Source organism: Vanrija albida (assembly GCF_041260175.1).
Source record: "Vanrija albida strain AlHP1 chromosome Unknown contig_6, whole genome shotgun sequence".
NCBI classification, from domain to species: Eukaryota; Fungi; Basidiomycota; class Tremellomycetes; order Trichosporonales; family Trichosporonaceae; genus Vanrija; species Vanrija albida.
Window position 1 is genome coordinate 1,613,164 of NW_027191425.1, and position 20,755 is coordinate 1,633,918.

At 64.4% G+C, this 20,755-nt stretch overlaps 10 protein-coding genes and 3 non-coding genes across 13 annotated transcripts; 8 read left to right on the forward strand and 5 right to left on the reverse strand.

Moving 5' to 3' along the window:
- Window positions 1-1,189: 1,189 nt before the first annotated feature.
- Window positions 1,190-3,126, forward strand: Q8F55_008008 (uncharacterized protein; the record flags this gene model as incomplete). The annotated part of the gene is made up of 6 exons (XM_069356415.1): window positions 1,190-1,396; window positions 1,440-1,611; window positions 1,657-2,274; window positions 2,328-2,357; window positions 2,486-2,742; window positions 2,791-3,126. The coding sequence occupies 6 exons, from the start codon at window positions 1,190-1,192 to the stop codon at window positions 3,124-3,126; spliced, it is 1,620 nt and encodes a 539-aa protein (XP_069206256.1).
- A 284-nt stretch (window positions 3,127-3,410) lies between these two features.
- Q8F55_008009 (uncharacterized protein) lies at window positions 3,411-5,108 on the forward strand (the record flags this gene model as incomplete). The annotated part of the gene is made up of 1 exon (XM_069356416.1): window positions 3,411-5,108. The coding sequence occupies one exon, from the start codon at window positions 3,411-3,413 to the stop codon at window positions 5,106-5,108; it is 1,698 nt and encodes a 565-aa protein (XP_069206257.1).
- A 614-nt stretch (window positions 5,109-5,722) lies between these two features.
- Window positions 5,723-7,069, forward strand: AAD14 (putative aryl-alcohol dehydrogenase aad14; the record flags this gene model as incomplete). The annotated part of the gene is made up of 4 exons (XM_069356417.1): window positions 5,723-5,792; window positions 5,839-6,041; window positions 6,091-6,984; window positions 7,037-7,069. The coding sequence occupies 4 exons, from the start codon at window positions 5,723-5,725 to the stop codon at window positions 7,067-7,069; spliced, it is 1,200 nt and encodes a 399-aa protein (XP_069206258.1).
- A 123-nt stretch (window positions 7,070-7,192) lies between these two features.
- Window positions 7,193-8,753, reverse strand: Q8F55_008011 (uncharacterized protein; the record flags this gene model as incomplete). Its single annotated transcript, XM_069356418.1, has 4 exons — window positions 7,193-7,988; window positions 8,026-8,416; window positions 8,452-8,533; window positions 8,568-8,753. 4 exons carry the CDS (start codon window positions 8,751-8,753, stop codon window positions 7,193-7,195), a joined length of 1,455 nt encoding a protein of 484 aa, XP_069206259.1.
- A 159-nt stretch (window positions 8,754-8,912) lies between these two features.
- Window positions 8,913-8,999, forward strand: Q8F55_008012. The gene has a single exon. It is a non-coding gene; the product is annotated as a tRNA-Asn (tRNA).
- Window positions 9,000-9,262: 263 nt separating this feature from the next.
- On the forward strand, window positions 9,263-10,536 carry NUC1 (nuclease; the record flags this gene model as incomplete). The annotated part of the gene is made up of 6 exons (XM_069356419.1): window positions 9,263-9,467; window positions 9,513-9,586; window positions 9,621-9,804; window positions 9,840-9,971; window positions 10,009-10,124; window positions 10,159-10,536. The coding sequence occupies 6 exons, from the start codon at window positions 9,263-9,265 to the stop codon at window positions 10,534-10,536; spliced, it is 1,089 nt and encodes a 362-aa protein (XP_069206260.1).
- Window positions 10,537-10,693: 157 nt separating this feature from the next.
- Q8F55_008014 lies at window positions 10,694-10,776 on the reverse strand. Its single transcript has one exon. It is a non-coding gene; the product is annotated as a tRNA-Lys (tRNA).
- Window positions 10,777-10,805: 29 nt separating this feature from the next.
- On the reverse strand, window positions 10,806-10,902 carry Q8F55_008015. Its single transcript has one exon. It is a non-coding gene; the product is annotated as a tRNA-Arg (tRNA).
- Window positions 10,903-11,258: 356 nt separating this feature from the next.
- PSE1 (importin subunit beta-3) lies at window positions 11,259-14,458 on the forward strand (the record flags this gene model as incomplete). The annotated part of the gene is made up of 9 exons (XM_069356420.1): window positions 11,259-11,338; window positions 11,429-11,808; window positions 11,929-12,227; window positions 12,277-12,654; window positions 12,689-12,758; window positions 12,798-13,432; window positions 13,470-13,569; window positions 13,605-13,715; window positions 13,758-14,458. 9 exons carry the CDS (start codon window positions 11,259-11,261, stop codon window positions 14,456-14,458), a joined length of 2,754 nt encoding a protein of 917 aa, XP_069206261.1.
- A 125-nt stretch (window positions 14,459-14,583) lies between these two features.
- Window positions 14,584-15,284, reverse strand: MET14 (Adenylyl-sulfate kinase; the record flags this gene model as incomplete). The annotated part of the gene is made up of 2 exons (XM_069356421.1): window positions 14,584-14,952; window positions 15,039-15,284. 2 exons carry the CDS (start codon window positions 15,282-15,284, stop codon window positions 14,584-14,586), a joined length of 615 nt encoding a protein of 204 aa, XP_069206262.1.
- Window positions 15,285-15,557: 273 nt separating this feature from the next.
- Window positions 15,558-17,494, reverse strand: Q8F55_008018 (uncharacterized protein; the record flags this gene model as incomplete). The annotated part of the gene is made up of 4 exons (XM_069356422.1): window positions 15,558-15,836; window positions 15,885-17,128; window positions 17,166-17,417; window positions 17,464-17,494. The coding sequence occupies 4 exons, from the start codon at window positions 17,492-17,494 to the stop codon at window positions 15,558-15,560; spliced, it is 1,806 nt and encodes a 601-aa protein (XP_069206263.1).
- Window positions 17,495-18,048: 554 nt separating this feature from the next.
- Window positions 18,049-18,986, forward strand: Q8F55_008019 (uncharacterized protein; the record flags this gene model as incomplete). The annotated part of the gene is made up of 5 exons (XM_069356423.1): window positions 18,049-18,064; window positions 18,127-18,220; window positions 18,360-18,616; window positions 18,667-18,717; window positions 18,763-18,986. 5 exons carry the CDS (start codon window positions 18,049-18,051, stop codon window positions 18,984-18,986), a joined length of 642 nt encoding a protein of 213 aa, XP_069206264.1.
- Window positions 18,987-19,036: 50 nt separating this feature from the next.
- Q8F55_008020 (uncharacterized protein) lies at window positions 19,037-20,634 on the forward strand (the record flags this gene model as incomplete). The annotated part of the gene is made up of 7 exons (XM_069356424.1): window positions 19,037-19,045; window positions 19,432-19,763; window positions 19,797-19,985; window positions 20,025-20,124; window positions 20,157-20,267; window positions 20,303-20,538; window positions 20,574-20,634. 7 exons carry the CDS (start codon window positions 19,037-19,039, stop codon window positions 20,632-20,634), a joined length of 1,038 nt encoding a protein of 345 aa, XP_069206265.1.
- Between the last annotated feature and the right edge of the window lie 121 nt (window positions 20,635-20,755).

Genomic DNA, 20,755 nt, shown 5'->3' on the forward strand with positions numbered 1-20,755 from the left:
GGCGTGTGTGTGTAGTGGTGCGAGGATGCATTGCCGGCTCTGGCGCCGCCACACGCCACAGGGAGGCGCGCGGCGCGCGGGGCGAGGACACCAGCCACGAGGCGGCCGCGTGGCTGCCCCCGAGCCTTGTGGTTCGGGTTCGGGCGGAGGGCCGAACCGGCCGTGTGCGAGTCTGATGCGAGTGGGCGCGGGATGGCGACAGCGACGGTAGACGGCGGGGGAGGGGCGAGATCAGAGCGTGCGGTGCGGCCACCGACCTGCGTCCCGTCGGGCCTACTTCGCGCTGCGGGGGCTCGAGCCGACTATGTAGATAAGACAGCCAGGAGCCGAGCTTCTCCGCTGCTGGCACCCGTCGCCTGGCGTCGCTCGCTGCCTGTATGCACAATCCATTTGGCGGTCTGGCCACCGGCCCATCAGCACCGCCAGTCCTCCTCGGCATGACTGCCGATCCTGCCACTCCGCGAAGAGTCGACTGGGGCGAGGCACCAGCGTCCGGGTTGTAATCAGGTCACACTGCGACGCTATGAGCGATGATACCCCCGCCGGGGACTACATTCATGCCACCGACATCCCGCACATGCCTCCCACAGACTGCACTCCGGCAGGACAGGCAGGACCAAGTGCCCTCGCGCGCTGAGCCCACTCGGAGTGCCGCCGACAGCCGCACAGTGTCGGCGCTGGCCGCCTCTGCCGCTGGCAGGGGACAGGAGGCCCGTACCTCCCTCCATGGCTCCATGGATGTCGCCATCGTGTACTCGGCAGCTGGACGCTCAATGTATTCCGAATACTCGACTAGCTGCCTCTGCTGTGGGTCCACGCGGTGCACAAGGCCAGTTGTGCACACCTGGCCTGCAGCGCTGTCGCAGACACGAAAAGAGGCTAACGGCGGCAGTGGCAATCACGCGTTCGTTGCGTCATCTTGCGACAAGCCGCCCAGCCGTCCTGAATTCTAAAACGGGCTGCGATTGTGACCCGCCAAGCAGTGGACGTGGCATTCTCAGCTCGACCACTCGCAACTTGTTCCTCCTCGGCGGTGGATGGTTGAATGGTGTGCTTTTCAAGCCTAGCACGCGATGCGGGAGAGTGGGAGAGAGTATGCCAGTGTGCTTGTGCAGCCGAGAGAGCTCAGCCCTAGCCGCGATAGATAAAGCGCCGGGCGACGTACACGGCGGCCCCCACAACCGCCGTCATGTCGACTGCCCCGCCCACGCTCAACGACACAAAGGGCCACGCGGTGGACCCGCACCCGCCGACCGCGCTGTCCGACGACGAAAAGTCGGACGCAGGCAGCGGCAGCCTCGATAACGCGTCCGAGAGCGACCTCCACGCGCGGTGGTACGAGCCGCCCGCGACGTACGAGTCGCGGCACCGCTGGGACCCGAAAGCGACCTGGACTGTGGGTGCGGCTTGGGGGCGAGGATACTGACGACCAGCCCGAGGAGGAGAAGAAGCTCGTGCGCAAGCTCGACATCCGCGTCGCCGCCGTCGCGTGTCTCTGCTTTGCCGCACTCCAGCTCGACCGCGGCAACATCACCAACGCCCTGTCCGACAACATGCTCAAGGACCTGCACCTCACCACGGCCGACTACAACCTCGGCATGACCATCTTTTGTGCGTAGTGGTAGCGGCGGCAGAGGCACTCGCTGACACGCCCAGACGTGTGCTTCCTCGCTGCCGAGCTTCCGTCCCAGATGATCTCCAAGAAGCTCGGCTCGGACGTCTGGATCCCGATCCAAATGATGGCGTGGTCGGCCGTCGCCATGGGCCAGGCCGGCCTGTCCGGCAAGGCGTCCTTCTACGTCACGCGCGCGCTCATGGGACTCATCGAGGGCGGCTTCATCGCCGACACGATCCTCTACCTGTCCTACTACTACACGCACGCCGAGCTCACGACACGCCTGTCCTTCTTCTGGGTGAGCTACATGGGCACCAACATCATCGGCGCGTTCCTCGCTGCCGCCATCCTCGAGGTGCGCAAGCGCGGCCACGAGGGCTGGCGCTTCCTCTTCGGCATCGAGGGCGGCATCACCTTCCTCATCGGCGCCTGGGCCATGTGGTACCTCCCCGCCGGGCCCACCCAGACCGGCAGCCGCTTCCGCAAGGCATGGCTCAACGAGCGCGAGGAGACCATTATCGTCAACCGCGTCCTCCGAGACGACCCGACAAAGTCGTCCATGCACAACCGCGAGGGCTTGTCGCTCAAGGAACTGTGGCTGAGTATCACCGACTATGACCTCTGGCCGCTGTACGCACTGGGCTTGCTCTTCTTCATCGGTAAGTGGAGGTGTGGTGATGTGGCGTTTGTCGACACTCCGCTCACGTCACAGCCCCCGGTACCGTCGGCGCCTACTTCACATGTAAGTGTCAAAGCCAGGATATGAATAAACAACGACGTTCCTGCGTGTACTTTCAGAGTGGCGATGGCGAGACCACTGCAGCCCACACTGCACTCGCGCTCTTCGAACACTGCTGACGTCGCGTTCAGTAACGCTCCGCTCTCTCAAGTTCTCGACCTTTGAGACCAACATGCTCATCATCCCGAGCCAAGTCCTCTTCTGTATCGGCAACTTGACGCTCGCGTTCCTCGTCCGGCGTTACAAGGAGCGATTGGCGATCGCGTCCCTCGCGGCCTGGTGGCTCCTCGTGTGGTTCATCGTCCTCGTTGCCCTGCCCGACCACTCGTCCAAATGGCTCAAGTGGGCTATCCTGACGCTGATTGTGGGCTACCCGTATCCTCATCCGGTGAGTTGGTGTTTTTCCCACCTAAGCCACAGTCACTAACACCCCTAGATCCTCGTGTCCATGAACTCGTCCAACGCAGGCTCGGTCCGCACCCGCACCGTCGCATCCTCCCTCTACAACATGTTTGTCCAGGCCTCGTCGCTCGTCGCGTCCAACGTGTACCAGCCCTCGGACGCGCCCTTCTACCACAAGGGCAACCGCGCGCTCCTCGGCATCATCGCCGCCACGATCGTCACCTTCTACCTCGCCAAAGGATGGTACATCTGGCGTAACCGCCAGCGCGCCAAAATCTGGGACTCGTGGACCACTGAGCAGAAGGATGAGTACATCCGCACGACCAAGGACCTAGGCAACAAGCGCCTTGACTTCAGGTTCCTGCATTAGAGCAGTTAGAGGTGATGGATTGTAAAATGGCTTGCAGAGGTGGCGCTGCCACGAGAGTCACGGGTGCAATGCGGGCATCGTCGATGACCATGCGCCTCCGTGTTTCAGCAGAGCGGCTCAAGGTGCCGTTGGCTTGCTTAGGTGCCGTTGGCTTGCTTGGCATTACCCCTTCGGCGCATGCCGAACCGTGGTGATTACAGACCTCGTACTTTTATCGCGTCGCGTCGTGCATCTCGCTCTTGTTCCTGGAATCCCGGCTTCCACTACTCCTCAACATTCCCAGCATGTCTCCCGAGCTCATATCCATCATCTGCGAGCACTTGTCCGAGTCGGGCGACTTGGCCACGCTTGCCACGGTCGCGCGCTGCTCCGAGGCCGCGTACGCCATTGCCGTCTCCAAGCTCTACAGCCGCCTGGTCATCACGCGCGACAATGCCGATCTGCTCTTCGTCGGGGTCCCGCGCAGCGAGTATGGCTTCAACCCTGCCTCGAAGGAAGTGTACGACGCGGCGCTGGCCGCCTTCGACGCAAAGTACCACGACGCGATCGACCCCGTACACCCCAAGGACAGGCCGGAACAGCTGGCCCCCCAACCCGTGGACGACGACGGCGCCGAGGACGAGCTTCGGCCCCGCTCTGAGTGGGACGAGCTCGTGTTCGACGACGACGCCTACGACGAGGAGGCCGCAGTCGCTGAGTCCAACGCTGCGTCCTGGGACCGCCGGCTCGAACTTCTCGAGGCGTGCGAGAGCCTCACAATCGAGTCTGTCCCCCGCCTCGGGCTGGTCCGCGACCTGCTCGCCGCGGCCGGCATCCACATGAACTACTCCAACGCGACCGAGTGGAGTGAGAACGAGGACGCGGTACCCATCTTCCCCAACCTCAGGCGCATCGCCTTCTCTGCTGCCGCCGTGGACTACATCGCCGACTACGAGCACGCCCACATGAACAACTTTGAGCCCGAGATGTACGACAGCTGCGACGGCAGCCACGACGAGAGCGAGGAGTCGTACTTTCCCTTTGGCCACCTTGTGCGCTTCGCGTTCGGGGCTCCAGAGGACGTGTGCATCACGGCGCCGACGAGCGTTGTCTCGCGCTCAACGTTCATCTTCAACATGCTGACGTTGAGCAAGCCCGTGTCCAAGATCACACATGAGGCCGTGTGGTCGGCATCCCGGGATCACAGGGACGAGGGGGAGCACACGATCGCCAGCCAGCTGTCTGCGCTCGCCTTTTACAGCCTGCCCCGCGAGGTCAAGACGGTCACGTACCACCGCATGCGAGGACCGGTTCAGTCCGGTACCAAGGCCGAGCGGTACCGGCTCTTCTACGACGCGGCCGACCCACCCGTGGCTTCTGCGGACCAACGAGCCAAGGACATCCTCGCCGGCCTTGCCTTCCGGCCCGACTACAGCGGGGATGGGAACGCTGGACAGGAGCCCGGCGCTGATCTCGAGCTGATCGACGTTGAGCGCGGCACGGATGCGACCGAGGGAGCCATCCGCCTCGCGGTCGATCAGGCCATGGCCGCCGATCCGAAGAAGTACACGGTCACCGATGTGGCTTTTGCGCCCGAGGACAGCGACGCGCAGCTTGAGCAGGAGCTCGCCAACACCAAGACCAACCTGGACGAGCTGGGCCCATTGCGGCCAACTATGGGCGCCTATCGGGTGATGGTGGGGCTCGACAAGGCGGAGGCGGCGCTTGAGGCGGCTCTGGGCACCCCGGATGAGGACGAGAAGCGCAAGACTGTCGCCGAGTGGGAGGCCGCGAAGGCCAACGCAGACAAGGCGACGGAGCACCGCAGAGCGAGGGAGCGACTCGAGGCCGACATCAAGAGGCTCACCGAGGAGATCGAGGATGCCCGCAAAGACGCGCGTGAGAAGCGCGTTCTGGCGTCGAACAACCCGCGCGTCGTGTACACGGCTGGAGCGGACGCCGCACCCTGCATCGTCTGTGGTGCGTCCGACGCCAGCGCCTGAGGCGGTGCTTGCCGGCTGCGCCGCACATCGGATCAGATAGGAAGCGCCGCATGCATGCATCAGCAATGTGCGGCTCGGTACCAATGTGCGGCTAGGTACCAATGTGCGGTTAGGTATCGAGGTGCCGAACGACGTGCCGAACTACCCAGGCCGGCGCCGGCAGATAGCTTGTCAGCATAGGCGAGGCCGACGGGCGGGGCGGGCGATGACTGATAATGTGGTGTTGACCGCCGGCGACGATGTCCAACCAACAGTGTCCGGGTTCCTCGGGTATGACTGCACGTGTCCCCGTGACCCCACCGTACGAAGATAGAACGCACACGGGGAATCGGGCCCGCTGCGGACCAAAGTGGACGGGACGCCGACCACCCCCCAATGGCGTCCACAATCCGCGATGCGTCGTGGCGATGTGGAGGTGTGGCAGTGGACGGCTGCTCACTTGGCGCGCTCTCATGACGCTTAAGAGGTCGTCGACCTCGTTGCGGCGCAGTCGTGACCGCCGGCCTCGTGAAGGCCTCGTGAAGCATGCAGCGTATATAAGCTGCTGGGAGCATCGAGACCGAAGCACCACACAGCCCAGCACCACAAAGCCCAGCCCCACAAAGCCCGACACAATGCCCGCCGCACCCTTCCACGAGACCAAGGCGTCTGACTTCCCGCCGACCGACCCGAACCATGACACGGGTGGGTGCCGTGTCCGTGGCCACGCTAACCGCAGACATCTTCACAGTCTTTGCGCCCCCGCCCGAGCCGGTGACGGGCCTCGGCGTGAGCCGCATCCTCTCGCCCACGGCCGGCGTGCGCGTCTCCCCCCTCTGCCTCGGCGCCATGAGCATCGGTGACCAGTGGAGCGGGTACATGGGCGGCCGGGGCCTCGACGTCGAGGCGGGCAAGGCGTACCTCGACGAGTTTGTCGCACTGGGCGGTAACTTTGTACGTTGCCGGCTAACTGCCAAACTGTTGCTGCCGCTGACCCAGGCAGATCGACACGGCCAACAACTACCAGAACGAGCAGTCCGAGTTCATCATCGGCGAGTGGCTCGCCGAGCGCGGCATCCGCGACCAGATCGTCCTCGCGACCAAGTACACCACCCCGTGGAAGTTCCGCGCGGGCGCAAAGTTCCCGGGCACGCAGGTCAACTACGGCGGCAACAGCAAGAAGTCGCTGCGCCTCAGCGTCGAGGCCTCGCTGCGCAAGCTGCAGACCGACTACATCGACATCCTGTACGTCCACTGGTGGGACTACAGCACCTCGATCGAGGAGGTCATGCAGGGGCTCAACGAGCTTGTGCGCTCCGGCAAGGTGCTGTACCTCGGCGTGTCGGACACGCCGGCCTGGGTCGTGGCTGCCGCCAACGAGTACGCCAAGGCGCACGGCCTCGCCCAGTTCGTCGTGTACCAGGGCCTGTGGAGCCTCAGCGCGCGCGACCTCGAGCGCGACATCATCCCCATGGCGCGCGCGTACGGCATGGCCATCGCGCCGTGGGGCGCGCTCGGGCAGGGCAAGTTCAAGACGCCCGAGGAGCTCAAGGAGCGCGCAAAGCTCCGCGGTAACGCACCCCCCACCGAGCATGAGCTCGCCGTGTCCGCCGCCCTCGGCAAGGTCGCGGCCGAGATCGGCGGCGGCGCCAACCCCGCCGGCGTGGCCCTGGCGTGGACCCGCGCCAAGGTCGCAAACGTCTTCCCCATTGTTGGCGGCTCGTCGGTCGACCAGCTCAAGGAGAATGCAAAGGCCCTCGACATCAAGCTGTCGGACGAGCAGGTCAGCTTCCTCGACGCCGCCGCGCCGTTCGACCCCGGCTTCCCGTTCAGCCACTTCGGCACCGACCCCCACTACCTCCCTGGTGGCAAGCCTAACGGGTTCATCCTCAACGCCGTGAGTAGTGTCGTGGGTGGTGGTGGTGGTGGTGGTGGCTGACCTGTACCAGAGCGGCCACATCGAGTTTAACACGCGTCTTTGAGTGCCCGGGAGTGTCGAGTGTCTGGAAGAAAGAATCAGTGCCGGTGCCGAACAGTATGATGTGTAGCGTTCGAGACGTTTAGTTTTTAGTCCAGCTTCTCGCCTCACCCCTATGCATCTGCCCCTAAAAGTAGCTGCCCTTGCCCGCGTACGACGCCTCCTCCTGCTTGGCGTCAGGCTCCACCTTGCGCAGGCTGTCCTCGCTCGATCGCTCGAGCGGCGCAAACTTGGGTGCCGGCGGCGTGAACACCTTGGCGGCAAAGATTGGCCGTCCGGGTGGCGCGACGAGCGTCGATGCCGGAGGGATGGGCTGGAACGCCACCGTGTCGTTCATCTTGGTGTAGGCCGAGGTCCACGCAGCAATGTCGGCGAGCTCGCGGTCCACGCGTCCCTGGCGCACCTTGCGCGCCTCTTTTCTCCTCTCTCCCCCCTTGCCGAGGCTCAGTCCCTTCATCCGGTCGGCGACCTTGCCGTCTTCGAGCTCGCCGAGCCGCGACTGCGCCTCCTTGACCCACGCGACCGCTTCGCCCACCTTGGCCCCCTTGCTGTTCTCCCCCGCGTCTACCCCCAGCCACTTGTAAGCCAGCGCAGACGACAGCAGCGCTTCTTTGCGAAGATAGCGTTTCAGTTCAGGGATGACCTCGGAGTCGGCAGCATCCGTTTCTGGCAGCTCGCGGTCCTTCCTGATCCCGCTAAACAGCTTGCGCCCGCTGCTGCTAGACCGCGTCGCCTCATGCACCTTGAACAGGGCGGCCGAGGACGTGTACAGCTCCGAGACGTAGAGGTAGAGCTTGGACAGGAGCGACGCGGACGGGTGGTTTGATGGGAGAGGGGGGCCGGGTGGGGCAAACAGCTGGTGGGCGAGCACGGGCAGCAAGAGCTTTCGGATGGCCGTGATGTGTGCATCTGCGAGGAGGACCCTGTGCGGGTCAGCGACGAACACTGTGGTCCACCCACATTGAGAGGGCTCGGAATGCCTCTGGCCCAGTTTCCACAGGCCATTTTGATCTACCGAGACGGCCGCCAGTCGCCTGCCGCGCGGGCTCGAGGCCGGGCGACACGTTGGCCGCTGCCCAGTCTGCGACACCACTCGCCTGGGACAAGAGGTCGACCGCGCGTGTCAACCCCGCATTGGTCTTCTGTGCGTCCTCCACAATGATGTTGGGCACGGCCTTGGATCCCGGCTCCGCCTCGAACCGGGGGAGCGCGTTAAGGATCGCGTGCGCGTAGTTGGCGAGCGCGATGCTGTATGCCAGCACAACATAGTAGTGCTCGGCTTCGATGGTCGGGAAGGTGAGGACCGAGTTCGAGGTCAGGCTGGCCGTGAGGGACGACTTCCATGGGAAGGCTGGTATCAGCTGCGTACTCTGCTGTGGAGCTCACCCAGCTCGCCCTTGACCAAGAGGTCGTCCGTCTCGAGGCAGGCGATGATGCCGCGCAGGTAGGGGTGGTACACCTGTACCGCCTGGGGGTTAGACGGAGCTCGCTGGCTGACCTACCTCGAGGACTGCGAGGGCGGACGAGCCGGGCTCATTGCCGGCGGCCGCTTTGAGCGCGATTTGGAGCCTTGTCCGTGCGACGGTCGCCTCGGCCAGCTCGGTCGAGTAGGCTAGCTGCCTGTCGACGAAGACATTGGATAGGGTCACCGGCCCGGTTGTGGGATACGGGAAGAGATACGGCGCCATGAGTGTGAGTTGTAGAGTAGGATGTGTCGAGATAAACCAGTCGTGTCAGTCAAAGACGCCTTGGGCGCAGCCAAGCCGGCCAAGAGATTGTGACGACGTCATTGGGATTTTGTTCCGCTTATAGTAGACCGGACTTTTTCGGGAATGTGAATGGTCCAATGCCCTATGGCTCAGTTGGCTAGCGCGTGGAGCTGTTATTCTTCTATGACAACTCCGAGGTCCACGGTTCGAGCCCGTGTGGGGCAGTAAGCCATTCACTTTTGTCTCCTTTTGCTGCGGCCCGCGCAGGCCGAAATCGCAAGAGCGACAAGGAGAATGAAGATGAAGATGCAAGTGTACGTTGTTGGGATCGGCGAGCGCGAATCTGTGTGCTTAGGGGCGTTTGTGGACAGTGCCGAGGGCGGTCGGCGCGTCGCGGAATGGCCACCAACCAACCCACCGCGTCCTGAAAGTCTGAAATTCCTCCACCTCGTCTTGTCTCCACTTTGCCCTCGTCGCCTCAGTTCACAATGCCGACCCTCGGCCCTTCGCTGCTCTTCGCAGCGGGCCTGACCCTCGGAATCACAACGGGCATCTTCCTCCCGCGCAAGGCCGCCCCTGCGCCGCCCGCGAACGCGCCGTTCGTCCCCGCGCCCGAGCATGCCGGCGAGAAGAGCAAGGCCGTGACCCTCGCCACGCCCTCGGGCAGCGTCGTGCTCGCCGGCGGCTTCCCAGGTGCGTGGTGCCCAAGTCTTGTCATGCACCACGGCTGACCCCCAGGCCCCACGTTCGACATCATCAAGCGCCAGGCGTACACGGCCGCGTACGACCGCGCGAAGAAGCACCCCGCCTGGGTACGTCGCCGCTGCCAGCTGCTACTGACGCCAGACCGCCGAGCACCTCACCGCCAAGTCGCTCTCGCGCACCCCGCCGACTGGCGGCCAGCCCGTTCCCCTCGAGACTGCGCGCGCCGCCGACACGGAGCCCGCCAAGACCAAGGGCGACCGCTCCAAGTCGACGTTCCAGGAGGACCTGAGCATCCCCGAGCTGTTCCGCGCCAAGCTGTCCGACTGTGAGCTGTGACCGAGGCCGTCGCTGACGATCCAGATTTCCGCAGTGGCTACGACCGTGGCCACATGGTCCCTGCGGCCGACGCCAAGATCTCCCAGCAGGCCATGGACGAGACCTTCTTCCTGTCCAACATCGCGCCCCAGGTCGGCGAGGGCTTCAACCGCCACTGTGGGTATGAACTCCTCCGCTACTGCTGACCCGCCAGACTGGGCCTACCTCGAGGACTTCTGTCGCCGCCTCACGTCCAACTTTGAGGACGTGTACGTCTTCACGATCCCGCTGTACCTCCCCGAGCGCCAGCCGGACGGCAAGTGGCGTGTGGTGAGTCGCAAGCGTCTTCCACAGCTGACCCCAGTCCTACGAGGTCATCGGCCAGCCCCCCGCCGTCGCCGTCCCGACCCACTTCGCCAAGGTCGTCCTCGCGTCCCGCCCCGACTTTGCCTACCCCCAGAAGCCGAGCTCGTCGGACAAGAGCGTCACGGCGCCCAACTCGGTCAAGGAGCTCGCGATGGGCGCCTTCATCCTGCCCAACAAGGAGATCCCTGACGAGGCCGACCTCCGCACCTTCATTGCGCCGGTCGAGGTCGTCGAGCGCGCCGCGGGTCTGCAGCTCTTCAACGACGACATGAAGCACAAGTCGCGCCAGCTCTGCGCCGTCACCCAGTGCCAGCTCGTCGTCCGCCGCTTCGACGACGCACGCAAGAGCATCGGTAACGGCAAGGGAGGCAAGTAAGAGATCACGTAGTAGCATTGTCGCAATCATCATGCATCAGCAGCTGTCAGCACGGGGCTGGCCCTTGGCGGTCGCCTCCATCTCCCTCCTGTCCTCTCGGCCGCTCACACCTGCTTACTGATTCCACATCCACAACTCCCACACACCAGCAAAAGGAAGCCTAGTATGGGGCTCGAACCCATGACATTTTGATGTCTTAGTAGTAAGAGTCAAACTATCTACCGACTGATATAACCAGGCCTTGAACGCGCTGCAGAGCAGCGCGACACAGGTTCCGACGGGGATCGAACCCGCAATCTCATGATGTACAGAGCAGCTGTCGCTGCGTCGTCGTAGTCATACGCCTTGCCATTGGGCCACGGAACCGGAACCCTTGTGAGGGTTGATGTTCGCACTGGCGGTGCGAGAGGTTAAGCCGCATTTCTGCGTCTCCCCTGCGTCCCTCGTGGTATTTGCATGCCTGGGGGTCAGAATCTGTTGTATAGAGAACCGAGGGAGACATGCAACGCGCGGTCGAGACCCAGTTGCGGGTGCCACGGATGCCAGTGGTTGTGGGGACTGTCGAGGTGGAGGTTGTGACGATGATTTCGGTTCCTGACGACAGAGTTGCCTCGCTGGGCCAAACGGGCCAGCGACGACCTACTCGACTCTCAACCCACCTGGCGAGCCATCTTGCATACCAACCTCCTCGATCCTATCGCGCACAACGACACCCACACGCCATGTCAACCGAGCATCTCCTCGGGGACGTGACGATCATCCTCGATGCGCTCATAGGGGTCGACAACAGCCAACGCCAGGAGTGAGTCGGGCGTCCATCCCTCAGCGTTTCGTCGATGCGATAACGCTGGCTGCACGGGACACGGAGGCGCAAGGCAGCTGACACGCACAGGGCTGAAGCGCGACTCGGGACACTTGTGGCAACATCGCCAGCCGAGACGCTCCTCCTCCTGGCGCAGATCGGCGCCCTCGGTGTCGGCGGCTTCCAGCTCGATGTGAGTCACCTCACCCTCCCTGGCTCAACTAACCCCCAGCAACGACTGCTCTCGCTCATCCTCCTACGGCGCCTCTCGTTTCAAGAGCATGCCGGTCTCGCGCTCAACCCAGCAGACCCTCATCCGACGGCCGCGTTCGATGTCATCCCCGAGCAGACGCGGACCCGCATCGAGCGCGTGCTCGGCGCCGGGCTCGAGGACGAGATGGACGTCCGCCTGCGCAAGGGGCTCGGCGTGTGCGTGGGAGAGTGGGTCAAGGCCAGCAACCAGCGTCAACGTGAGTGGTTTGTTTCGCGCGCCCCTCGGGGACCGTCACGGGCGCCGTGTCGAGCGCGGTGCGGCTGCGCAGTCGATCTGCAAGCGAGGACACGGGGGCATGGGCGCTGACTTGCGACAGGGCCATTCGCGTTGCTGCCGACGGTCGTCTTGACGCTCGCGGCGTCCCCACACCCGTTCCACCGCTTCACCCCGTTCCAGCTGCTCGATTCGTTCCCTGGGCTCTTGTCTGATGAGAGCCTCGGCGACGACATCATCCCGGCCGACAAGGTTGCCGAGCTCCTCCTGGGCGGGATCAACGACCCTAGTGTCGACGTACGGATTGAGGCCCTCAAGGCGACGAGAGGCGTGCTGCAGCTCGGCCTGAACGCCGAGGAGCGCTCCAAGTACGGCCCTGCTTTGATCGAGGCGTGCTTCGATGTGAGTGGGGCCTCGACCACCTTGCAGACTTTAGGCTGACTTGTGACAGATCATCCCACCACTACCCCTCAATGTCCTGGAACACGCCCTCGAGCCCATGGTCGACCTCTCGGCTTCCTTCCCCGATCTCTTCCGCTCCTCCCTCCTGTTATGGGTTCCGTTCCTGCTCATGTGCATCTCACCACCAGAAACCATCATCGACTACCACTTTTCGCGATACCCTACAAGAGAGATGGAATGGGAGGAGTGGTGTCAGATGGGCAACATGGCATACGAGGTACTGCTTGCCCTCATCATGGCAGATCCTGGCTCGGCTGTGACGTGGGAGGACGGCCTTCTGATCCGCGACATTGTCGGATCGCTTATCGGCAGGCAGATTGCGGCGTTCAAGGGGGACACGTGCGAGGATTGGCTAGAGCAGGAGGACGTGAGTGATGTCCTGGGACTCCGCTGATCGTTAGCTTGATGACGAGGATGAGACGTACCCGGCGTACCCGGAGGAGATGCTCGAGAGGCTGTCACATGTCATGAGTGAGTCGCCTTGCAACTGCGCTGGCTGACATTTTACAGAGGACGACTCGGTGGTCAAGTCGGTTGCCCATCACACGGAAAAGCTGTTGCAACGGCAAGAGTGGCAGGCGCAGTACTGTTCTCTGATGGCCATCGCCAGCATCTCGGAGGGAAGCGCCGAGCTCGTCAAGTCCGAGGCGAGGAGCATCTTAGAGCTCATCTCCCCGACGGCAACGGCGACTCACCCCCGTGTTCGTTACGGCTTCCTGTTCTGCATCGGCCAGCTTTGCTCCAACCTTGAGGGCCTCATGCAGAACGAGTATACCGACGCCGTGCTCGACGTCGCCCACCGCCTCCTGGACGACCGAATCCCCCGTGTCCGTGAGGCTGCCGCTGCTGCCCTCGTCCACTTCTTCGAGGCCGAGACGTTAGCAACATTCGAGGACAAACTCGAGTCGACGCTGTCGGGCTTGATCACGGCGTTGCAGGTCGGGCCCCTGTATGTGCAAGAGCAAGCCCTCGCTGCGATCGCGACCATTGCAACGCACGCCGGCAAGGCCTACCTTCCCTACTACCGCAAGACGATGGACCTGAATCTCAAGGTTTTGGCATCCGACCACCCCGAGTCACACCAGCGCTTGGTCGGCAGAAGTATGCGGTGTGCCGTTTTGATAGGCCAAGCTGTCGGCAAGGAGGTGGGTGAAGAGGCCTCGGGACTTTCTAACCCACCAGCACTTCTTCAAAGACGCCATTCCACTGTGTCAGGCGCTGCTGAAGATCCAAAATCAAATAACGTCGCCTGATGACAAGCGGAAGGGCTACGTCTCGGAAGGTGGGTGCAGAAGGGTGAGCATTGCTGACGTCAAGCTTGGATGATCATCGCTGGAGTCATTGGCACCGACTTTGCGCCGTTCCTGCAGTTCATCCTTCCTCCGGTGCTCCACGCGGCGTCGTATGTCCCCACAAAGACAGCCAATGGTACGGGTTAGTCGTGTGTATGCTGCCTGGCTGACTCCTCAGGGCTGCTCGACGACGAGGATGAGGACTACGACAAGACCAACTCTGCCGAGATGCTCGAAAAGGAGGAGGCGTTTGGCCACCTTGCCGTCTACGTGCACGAGATGCGCGCCGCGTACGCTCCCTGGCTGTCGCCGACGATGCAGATCACGGTCGAGGCGATCGCGATGAACGGGTCGGAGGGACTACTGGAAGCAGCGTGCTACCTGATCCCCGGCCTGTTGCAGGTAGCCAAGGACGCCAAGATCTGGATTGTGGATCAATCAAACCTCGAGGCCCTGTTCCGGACGATCATCAACGCGATTCCACACCAGTACGACGCGTCTGGGGTGGGCCAGCTGTACCAGTCGCTCGGCGACTCGCTCCGGGTTCTCGAAGTGCCGCTTCCTCCAAAGAACACGGCCCACCTGTGCCGCGCGACGCTCCAGTGGCTCGGCGGGTTGTACGAGCGGCGGCTGGAACGGGCCACCGAGGCCCAGCAAGAGTCTGAAAGAGGCGACTACTGGCTGTGGGAGGACACTGAGCGGTACGAGGAGAAGGCTGAAAACGAGGCGCTGGTGTGCATGGACCAGACGTTTGGCCGCGTCGTCAAGCACGACCAGTCAGTGCTGGCGTCGTGCACCGAGGTCATGCTCCTGACGCGGCGGGTCCAAGCCGCGGCGTACAACTGGGACGAGGCGCCCAACGCCAACGACGTGGAGTAGAGGGGGCGGGGCGCGACGGGCGGGCGATAGCATGGGTTCCATGTAGGATAGGGCTTTGGTTTGTTCCTCACACTGTAAAATGCATCCATACACTGTCCTGCGTCGCTGCTACCTGTCTCCTACTCCTACTCCGCCTTGATGATGCCCTGGGCCTCGAGGTACTTGATGACGATCTCAACGGCGCCCGCGACGTCGACCTCGTCGGTCTTGATGTGGATTTCGGGGCTAGGCGGAGCCTCGTACGGCGCCGAAATGCCGGTAAACTCCTTGATCTCGCCGGCGCGCGCCTTCTTGTACAGGCCCTTGGGGTCGCGGCTCTCGACGACGGAGAGGGGCGCGTCGACGAACACCTCGATGAAGGGGAGCGGCGGGTCGTGCTTTGCGTGCAGGGTGCGGGCCAGCTCGCGGTCGGCGACGTAGGGCGAGATAAACGCGGTCAGGGCAATCGAGCTGGACGACGCGAAGAGGAGCGAGACTTCGCCTATCCTGCGGATCTGGACGAGCCCGTCAGCCTAGTTCCCCGCCCCGTCCGCCGCCCGCCGCCCCTCGGCCTAGCGCTGGCGCCAGCCCGCCCACTCACGTTCTCCTCGCGCGACTTGGGGTCAAACCCGAGGTCCTTGTTCAGCCCGAAGCGAATGTTGTCCCCGTCCAGCCGGAAGCTGTGCAGCTTGCGGTGGAGCAGCGCCTGCTCGAGCGCCGTCGCGATCGTGCTCTTGCCCGACGCCGACAGCCCGGTGAACCACACGGTCGCGCCCTTCTGCCCGAGCAGCTCGGCGCGCTCGGCCGCCGTCACGGCGCCGGGGTGGAAGGTGATGTTTGTGGCCATTGTGTTGGGTTCGTGTAGAGTAGGAGTAGAGTAGGATACAACAGTGCCCTGCTCGCTCGCCTCGTACATGTACTCGCTCGCGCTTGACGTGCTCGCGACGCAAAATCCAGATAATCCACTCGCCCGACGCACTCAGCACGTCAGTCGCGGCCACTATTTGGAATCGGCGCGGAGCCCCGCAGCCGATCTCCAGTCATGACGACACTGCAGTCACTCACCCCGCCCACGCCATATTCCATATTCATGCTTCACATTCACACAACCTCACAACCTCTACACCTTGTAGCCCACTCCCGCGCCAGTGGCATTCCCACTGGCGTACGTCTTGTGCGACGAGTTCCACTGGCGCGGCGCAGGGAACATGCCCTTCATCGCAAACGTCCACTGGCCCACAACCGCGTTCGGCTCGGGTCCATCGTCGTCATCGTCGTTGCCATTCGCATGCGCGCCCATCGACACAGGGCGGTTGCGCGCAGCGGGCGACGCGCCAGGTGGCGCAGGGGGAGCCATAGACTGGGGTCTGGCCGCGGCCGTGCGCGTGGGTGGAGCGCGCTGGACAGTCAGTGTTGCACTATCTGAAGGAGGAAATCCAACACTCACAACGGGGCTCGGTCCGGGGGGAGGTGGCGGCGGAGAAGCTGGGGCCTGCGGGGCGGCACGCGCAGGAGGAGGAGCGGCGCGCGTAGGAGGCGGGCTAGGGGCCGATGGAGGCGGAGGTGGCGGGTTGCTGGGTGCACGGACACGCCCAGCGCTGGCCAACGCACGGGCCGCTGGGCTCATGCCGACAGGAGGGGGAGGGGGCGCATCGTCGTCGTCATCTGCGGGGGGAGGGGCAGTGCGGGTTGGAGGCGGCGCGGTGCGGGTGGGAGGAGGGAGCGGTCCTCTGTTGGGAGGAGGTGGGGGCGGTGGAGGGGGAGGGGGGCTCGCGTTGGAAGGGGCGCGGCGCGGAGGGAACGCTGGGGGCGCAGCGGCAGTCGGCGAAGCGCGGTTCGGCAAGGAGGGTGGAGCACGCGAAGGAAGCGATGGTGGTCCAGAAGGACGGGGTGGGGGAGGCGGAGGCGTGGCGTGGCCAGTTGGGCGAGGGGGAGGAGGCGGCGCGCGGGGAGGCGCTCCGGCGTTGGCCTGGCCGGGACGGGGAGGGGGAGGGGGAACAGCACGCCCAGGTGCGGCACCACCAGGGCTCGAGCGAGCAGGCAGGCTCGGCGCCCTGCTTGGCAGCGACGGCGGGGCCGGCGTAGCCCTCGCAGGTGGTGCAGGCGGCGCGGGGGGTGGTGCTGGGGGAGGGGGAGTCGAGCGAGCCGGTGGGGGCGGCACGCCACGCCCAGGCGGCGCCGGAGGAGCGCGCGGAGGGGCGGGCGGGGCTGCCGGCGGAGCAGGAGGAGGGCGAGGCGGGGCAGGCGGGGCGCGGTTCGGCAGCGAAGGCGCCGTAGGTGCGGGAGGCGCGCGCGGGGGAGCAGGCGGAGCTGGAGGGGGGGCAGGCGGCGAGTGCGATGGGCGAGGGGGAGGAAGGCGACCAGGCGGCGCTGGCACGCTGCGGGCAGGGGGCGGTGGTGCGGCCGGGGCCGGAGGCGGCGCTGGAACGTTGCGAGTCGGCGCCGAGCTCACAGGCGGAGCGGGAGGCGGCGCTGGCGGCTTGGGGGGCGCACGCGACGGGCCAGGCGGGGCGGGCGGCGGCCTAGGCGGAGCTGGAGGGGCGCGCGACGGCGCGCCAGGTGGTGGAGGGGGTGCGGGCGGGGCCGTCCGCGACGGGGCCGGGGGAGCAGGCGGCGGGCCTGGCGGCTTGGGAGGGCCACGTCCCGCACCTGGGATCGGAGGGGGCTTTGCTAGGCCGCCGGTCGGGGCGTCTAAGAACGTCAGTGCCCGCGCCGATTGTCAACTCACGAGATCCAGGACCGCCAGTCTTCTTGAGCGTTGGGAAGCCGCCCGCGAACAGGCCGGCGAGCTGAGGCGCAGCTGGGGCCTCGGCGGCAGCTGAACCCGACGACGAGACGTTGCGACCGCCGCCACCTCCGCCTCCGCCGCCACCACCACCTCCTCCTCCTCCTCCGCCTCCACCGCCGCCTCCGCCGGTCGTGCCGGCCACGGTCGGTGCCGAGCGGTCATTCGTCTGAACCTTCTTGAGGCCCTTGCCCCCTATGATGGGTTAGCATACGCTCATAATCCCACTGTGGCAACTCGCCTTGGATTTGTTGGAGAAGCGCGGCGTTCATGGCGCCGACGTCTTATGCCTTTGCCAAGAGCTGTGCTGTGGTCTGGTGGCCGAGGGGCTGAAGCAGGGTCCCAGAGGTGGTGTTGGATACCTGGGAGAGTGTCGAGGAGCCTTTGTCCTCGGCGAGTCTCACGGATGTTGAGAGAGTGAGAGAGAGAGAGAGAGCGACGTAGATGGGATGGATTGATATGGTGGATTGTCGACGTGAGACGACCAACGAGCACTCACCCACCCACCCAGGCAGGCAGGGCCAGGCAAGCGTCACCACCGTCGTCACAGCCCCCGCAGTCTCACCCAGCCCACCCCGATGGGATTAAAATGAAGAAATGCCAGCAAATAAAATGCCACGTGGGTTGATCGTCCCGTCTGGCAGCGGAGATGAGCAATGCGTCATGGGCAAGTGCGGATGCGTCTCGTTGCGGCGATGCACATTCGTCTTCGTCTCACTCGCTCTCTCGCTCTCGCTCTCGACACCGGCTCTGACCGCAGCCCACTTCTCCGACTCCCGCCCCTCCCCAAGCACAAGCATCGCGTCAAGCGACACCCAGCACAGCAATGAACTTCTCGCCTTGTAAGTCACTGCACCCGCAGCGACCAACGCGTACGCGTCGTGCAGAGCTAACGCGCGAACAGACCAGCCTCCCCCCGACGTCCCGGCCGATGACCCGCCCAACGAGTCGTCAGCGGCGCGCGCAAAGGGCAAGGGCAAGAAGCCATGGTTCACTCGGTGAGCGAGCTTGACCGTGCCCAACGAGCAGCGCTGACGATTGGCGTGTGACTGATTCGTCCCCGACTCGCCTTCGCTCCCGACGCACCTCAACCCCGATGCCAATCTCCTGACCCGTGACTTGCGGCCCCACTCACAGCGACTCGGCTTCCTACGCCAACTCGTACCAGGCCGGAGGCTCCAGCTCGGACCCAACCGCCGCCGCCCAGGCGTACGGTAACGACCCGGAGGACGCCGACATCTATGGCTATGGCAACGGCGCCGGGTCGTCGTCGTACTCTGGCGGCGGCGGCATCGGCGGCGCGGAGGAGGGCCGCATCAATGCCTGGGAGAGCAGGTTCGGCTGGAGGATCGACGCCATGGCCGCGGCGGCCTACCTCGGCGGTCCTATCACTGGTGCGTGGCTACGCTATTGCTTGGCTCTGCCCAGCCGCTGACGACCCCAGCCGCACTCTTCCTCATCCTTGAGACACATAACGACTACGTCCGCTTCCATGGTGCGTTGGGTTTCGTTTCCCTGGGCTAGTGCTAACGCGACGTAGCGTACCAGTCGGCACTTCTCACCACGCCCATCGTCATCTTCCTCCTCCTGACCAACCTCCTCCTCCCCTTCCCTGCGTTCCTCAAGACCCTCATCATCCTCGGTGGCGTCGGTGTGACTCTGTACACTGCTTACCGCGCGTGGAAGGACGCACAGGACGGCCTCAACCGGTACTGGCTGCCGTACATTGGCGAGATTGCAGAGCGCTGGGTGGGCGAGGAATAGGGTGGAGTAGGCAGCATGCCTTGGTTGTTGCCCTTGCAGCGTAGTCTTAGATGTATGTGGTGTGTGTGCGACAAGCCATCTGTGGGCCAAGGTGCTGGCTGGCGTGCAGCGCCGTGTGAAACTGCAGCGGCGACAGCGTCGCGACGCGCGGATGGCTTTGGCCGCCGTAATCAGGGACGGTCGCGACGGGCCTCCACCAAGCAAGGCAATCAGCCATCAGCAGCGGCGGCGCGACGGAACGCGATACACCATCGACCCAGTCTTGCTTGTTGCTATAATCGCGCCAGTCGCAGTCTAATCTCACACTCTTTCACACCCGACCCCCACTCATCGACCGCCGGTCTCCAGCGCCCCGACCGCCCAGCCACGCCCATGCTCCCCCTCTTCAAGGACCGGCGACTCCGCTCGCCCGTAAGCTACCCCGCTCGCCCAATCTAACGCGCAGAACCTGCCGCCGCGCCTGCTCCTGCTGCTAGCCTTCGGCACGGTCGTGGGGCTGTTCCTCCTCTTCTCTGGCTCGAGCGCTCCCGGCCCGCACCGCACGACGTCCAAGTTCCTCGTCCCGCCAGACAAGTTCATCCCCGTCGACTCTGGCCGGCCGGCGTGGCTGCCAGCGCCGCTCGCGCCCAAGCGCGCCGGCATGCGCGTCCCAAACTCCGTGCACTACGTGTACGGGCTCAAGGCGCCCAAGAACGGGCGCACAGAAGAGCTGCCGTACTACGCGTACCTCGCCATCCGGAGCGCGCTGCTCAACCTCAAGCCGGAGAAGATCTACTTGTGGGTTTTGGGAGTGGGATGCCGCTGAGTTAGCCACTACAAGCACCTGCCGCGCGGGCCGTGGTGGGACCTCATCCGCCCACACCTCACGCTCGTGGAGACGCAGCCGCCCACGTCCATCTTCGGGAACAAGATCGAGCACTTTGCGCACCAGGCCGACCTGATCCGCCTCTGGGCGATGAAGTACTCTGGCGGGATATACCTCGACATTGACATGTTCATGTGGGTTGTGGCGAGTGGGCAGTGCTGAGCGAGCCGCAGTATCAAGTCGTTTGACGAGCTGCTCTCCTACCCCGTCACGCTGGGCATGGAGGCCAAGACGGACGACAAGCGGCCGCTGACTGACCCCGAGGGCCTCTGCGTGCGTGCCGGGAGAGGCTGCGCTGACTTTAGAACGCGGTCATCATCGCCGAGCCGGGCGCGGCGTTCATCGACCGCTGGCTCGCGTCGTACGAGACGTTCAACGCCGAGGACTGGGCCGGGCACTCTGTCCGCAAGCCATGGGTGAGGGAGGTAAACAGACGGAACTGACGGCCCAGCAACTCGCCCGCCAGCACCCCGACGACCTGCAGGTGCTCAACTCGCGCGCCTTCTTCTGGCCCATGTGGTACGGTGACGAGATCAAGAAGACGTTTGAAAACGACGACTACGACTTCCGCAAGACGGGCCAGTTCGCCTACCATGCCTGGGAGAGCCTGGCGATGAAGTACCTCGCCGATCTGAGCCCCGAGAAAATCCGCAAACAGGACAACAGCTTCCATCGCCTCGTCCGCCCGTAGGTGCGCTGATGTGGCGCGAACTGACGCCCAGCTTTATCGGCCCCGACGACGACAAGAGGTACCGCGAGTGGAAGCACGGACACCGATACTAAGCAAGGCGAAGGCAAGAGACGAGACGATCACGTAGCACCCACTGCATGGCCCCACGCCCAAGACATGACAAGATATGCATTTCACCCTAGTACCAAGAAGAAGAAATCGTCCGATCTATTA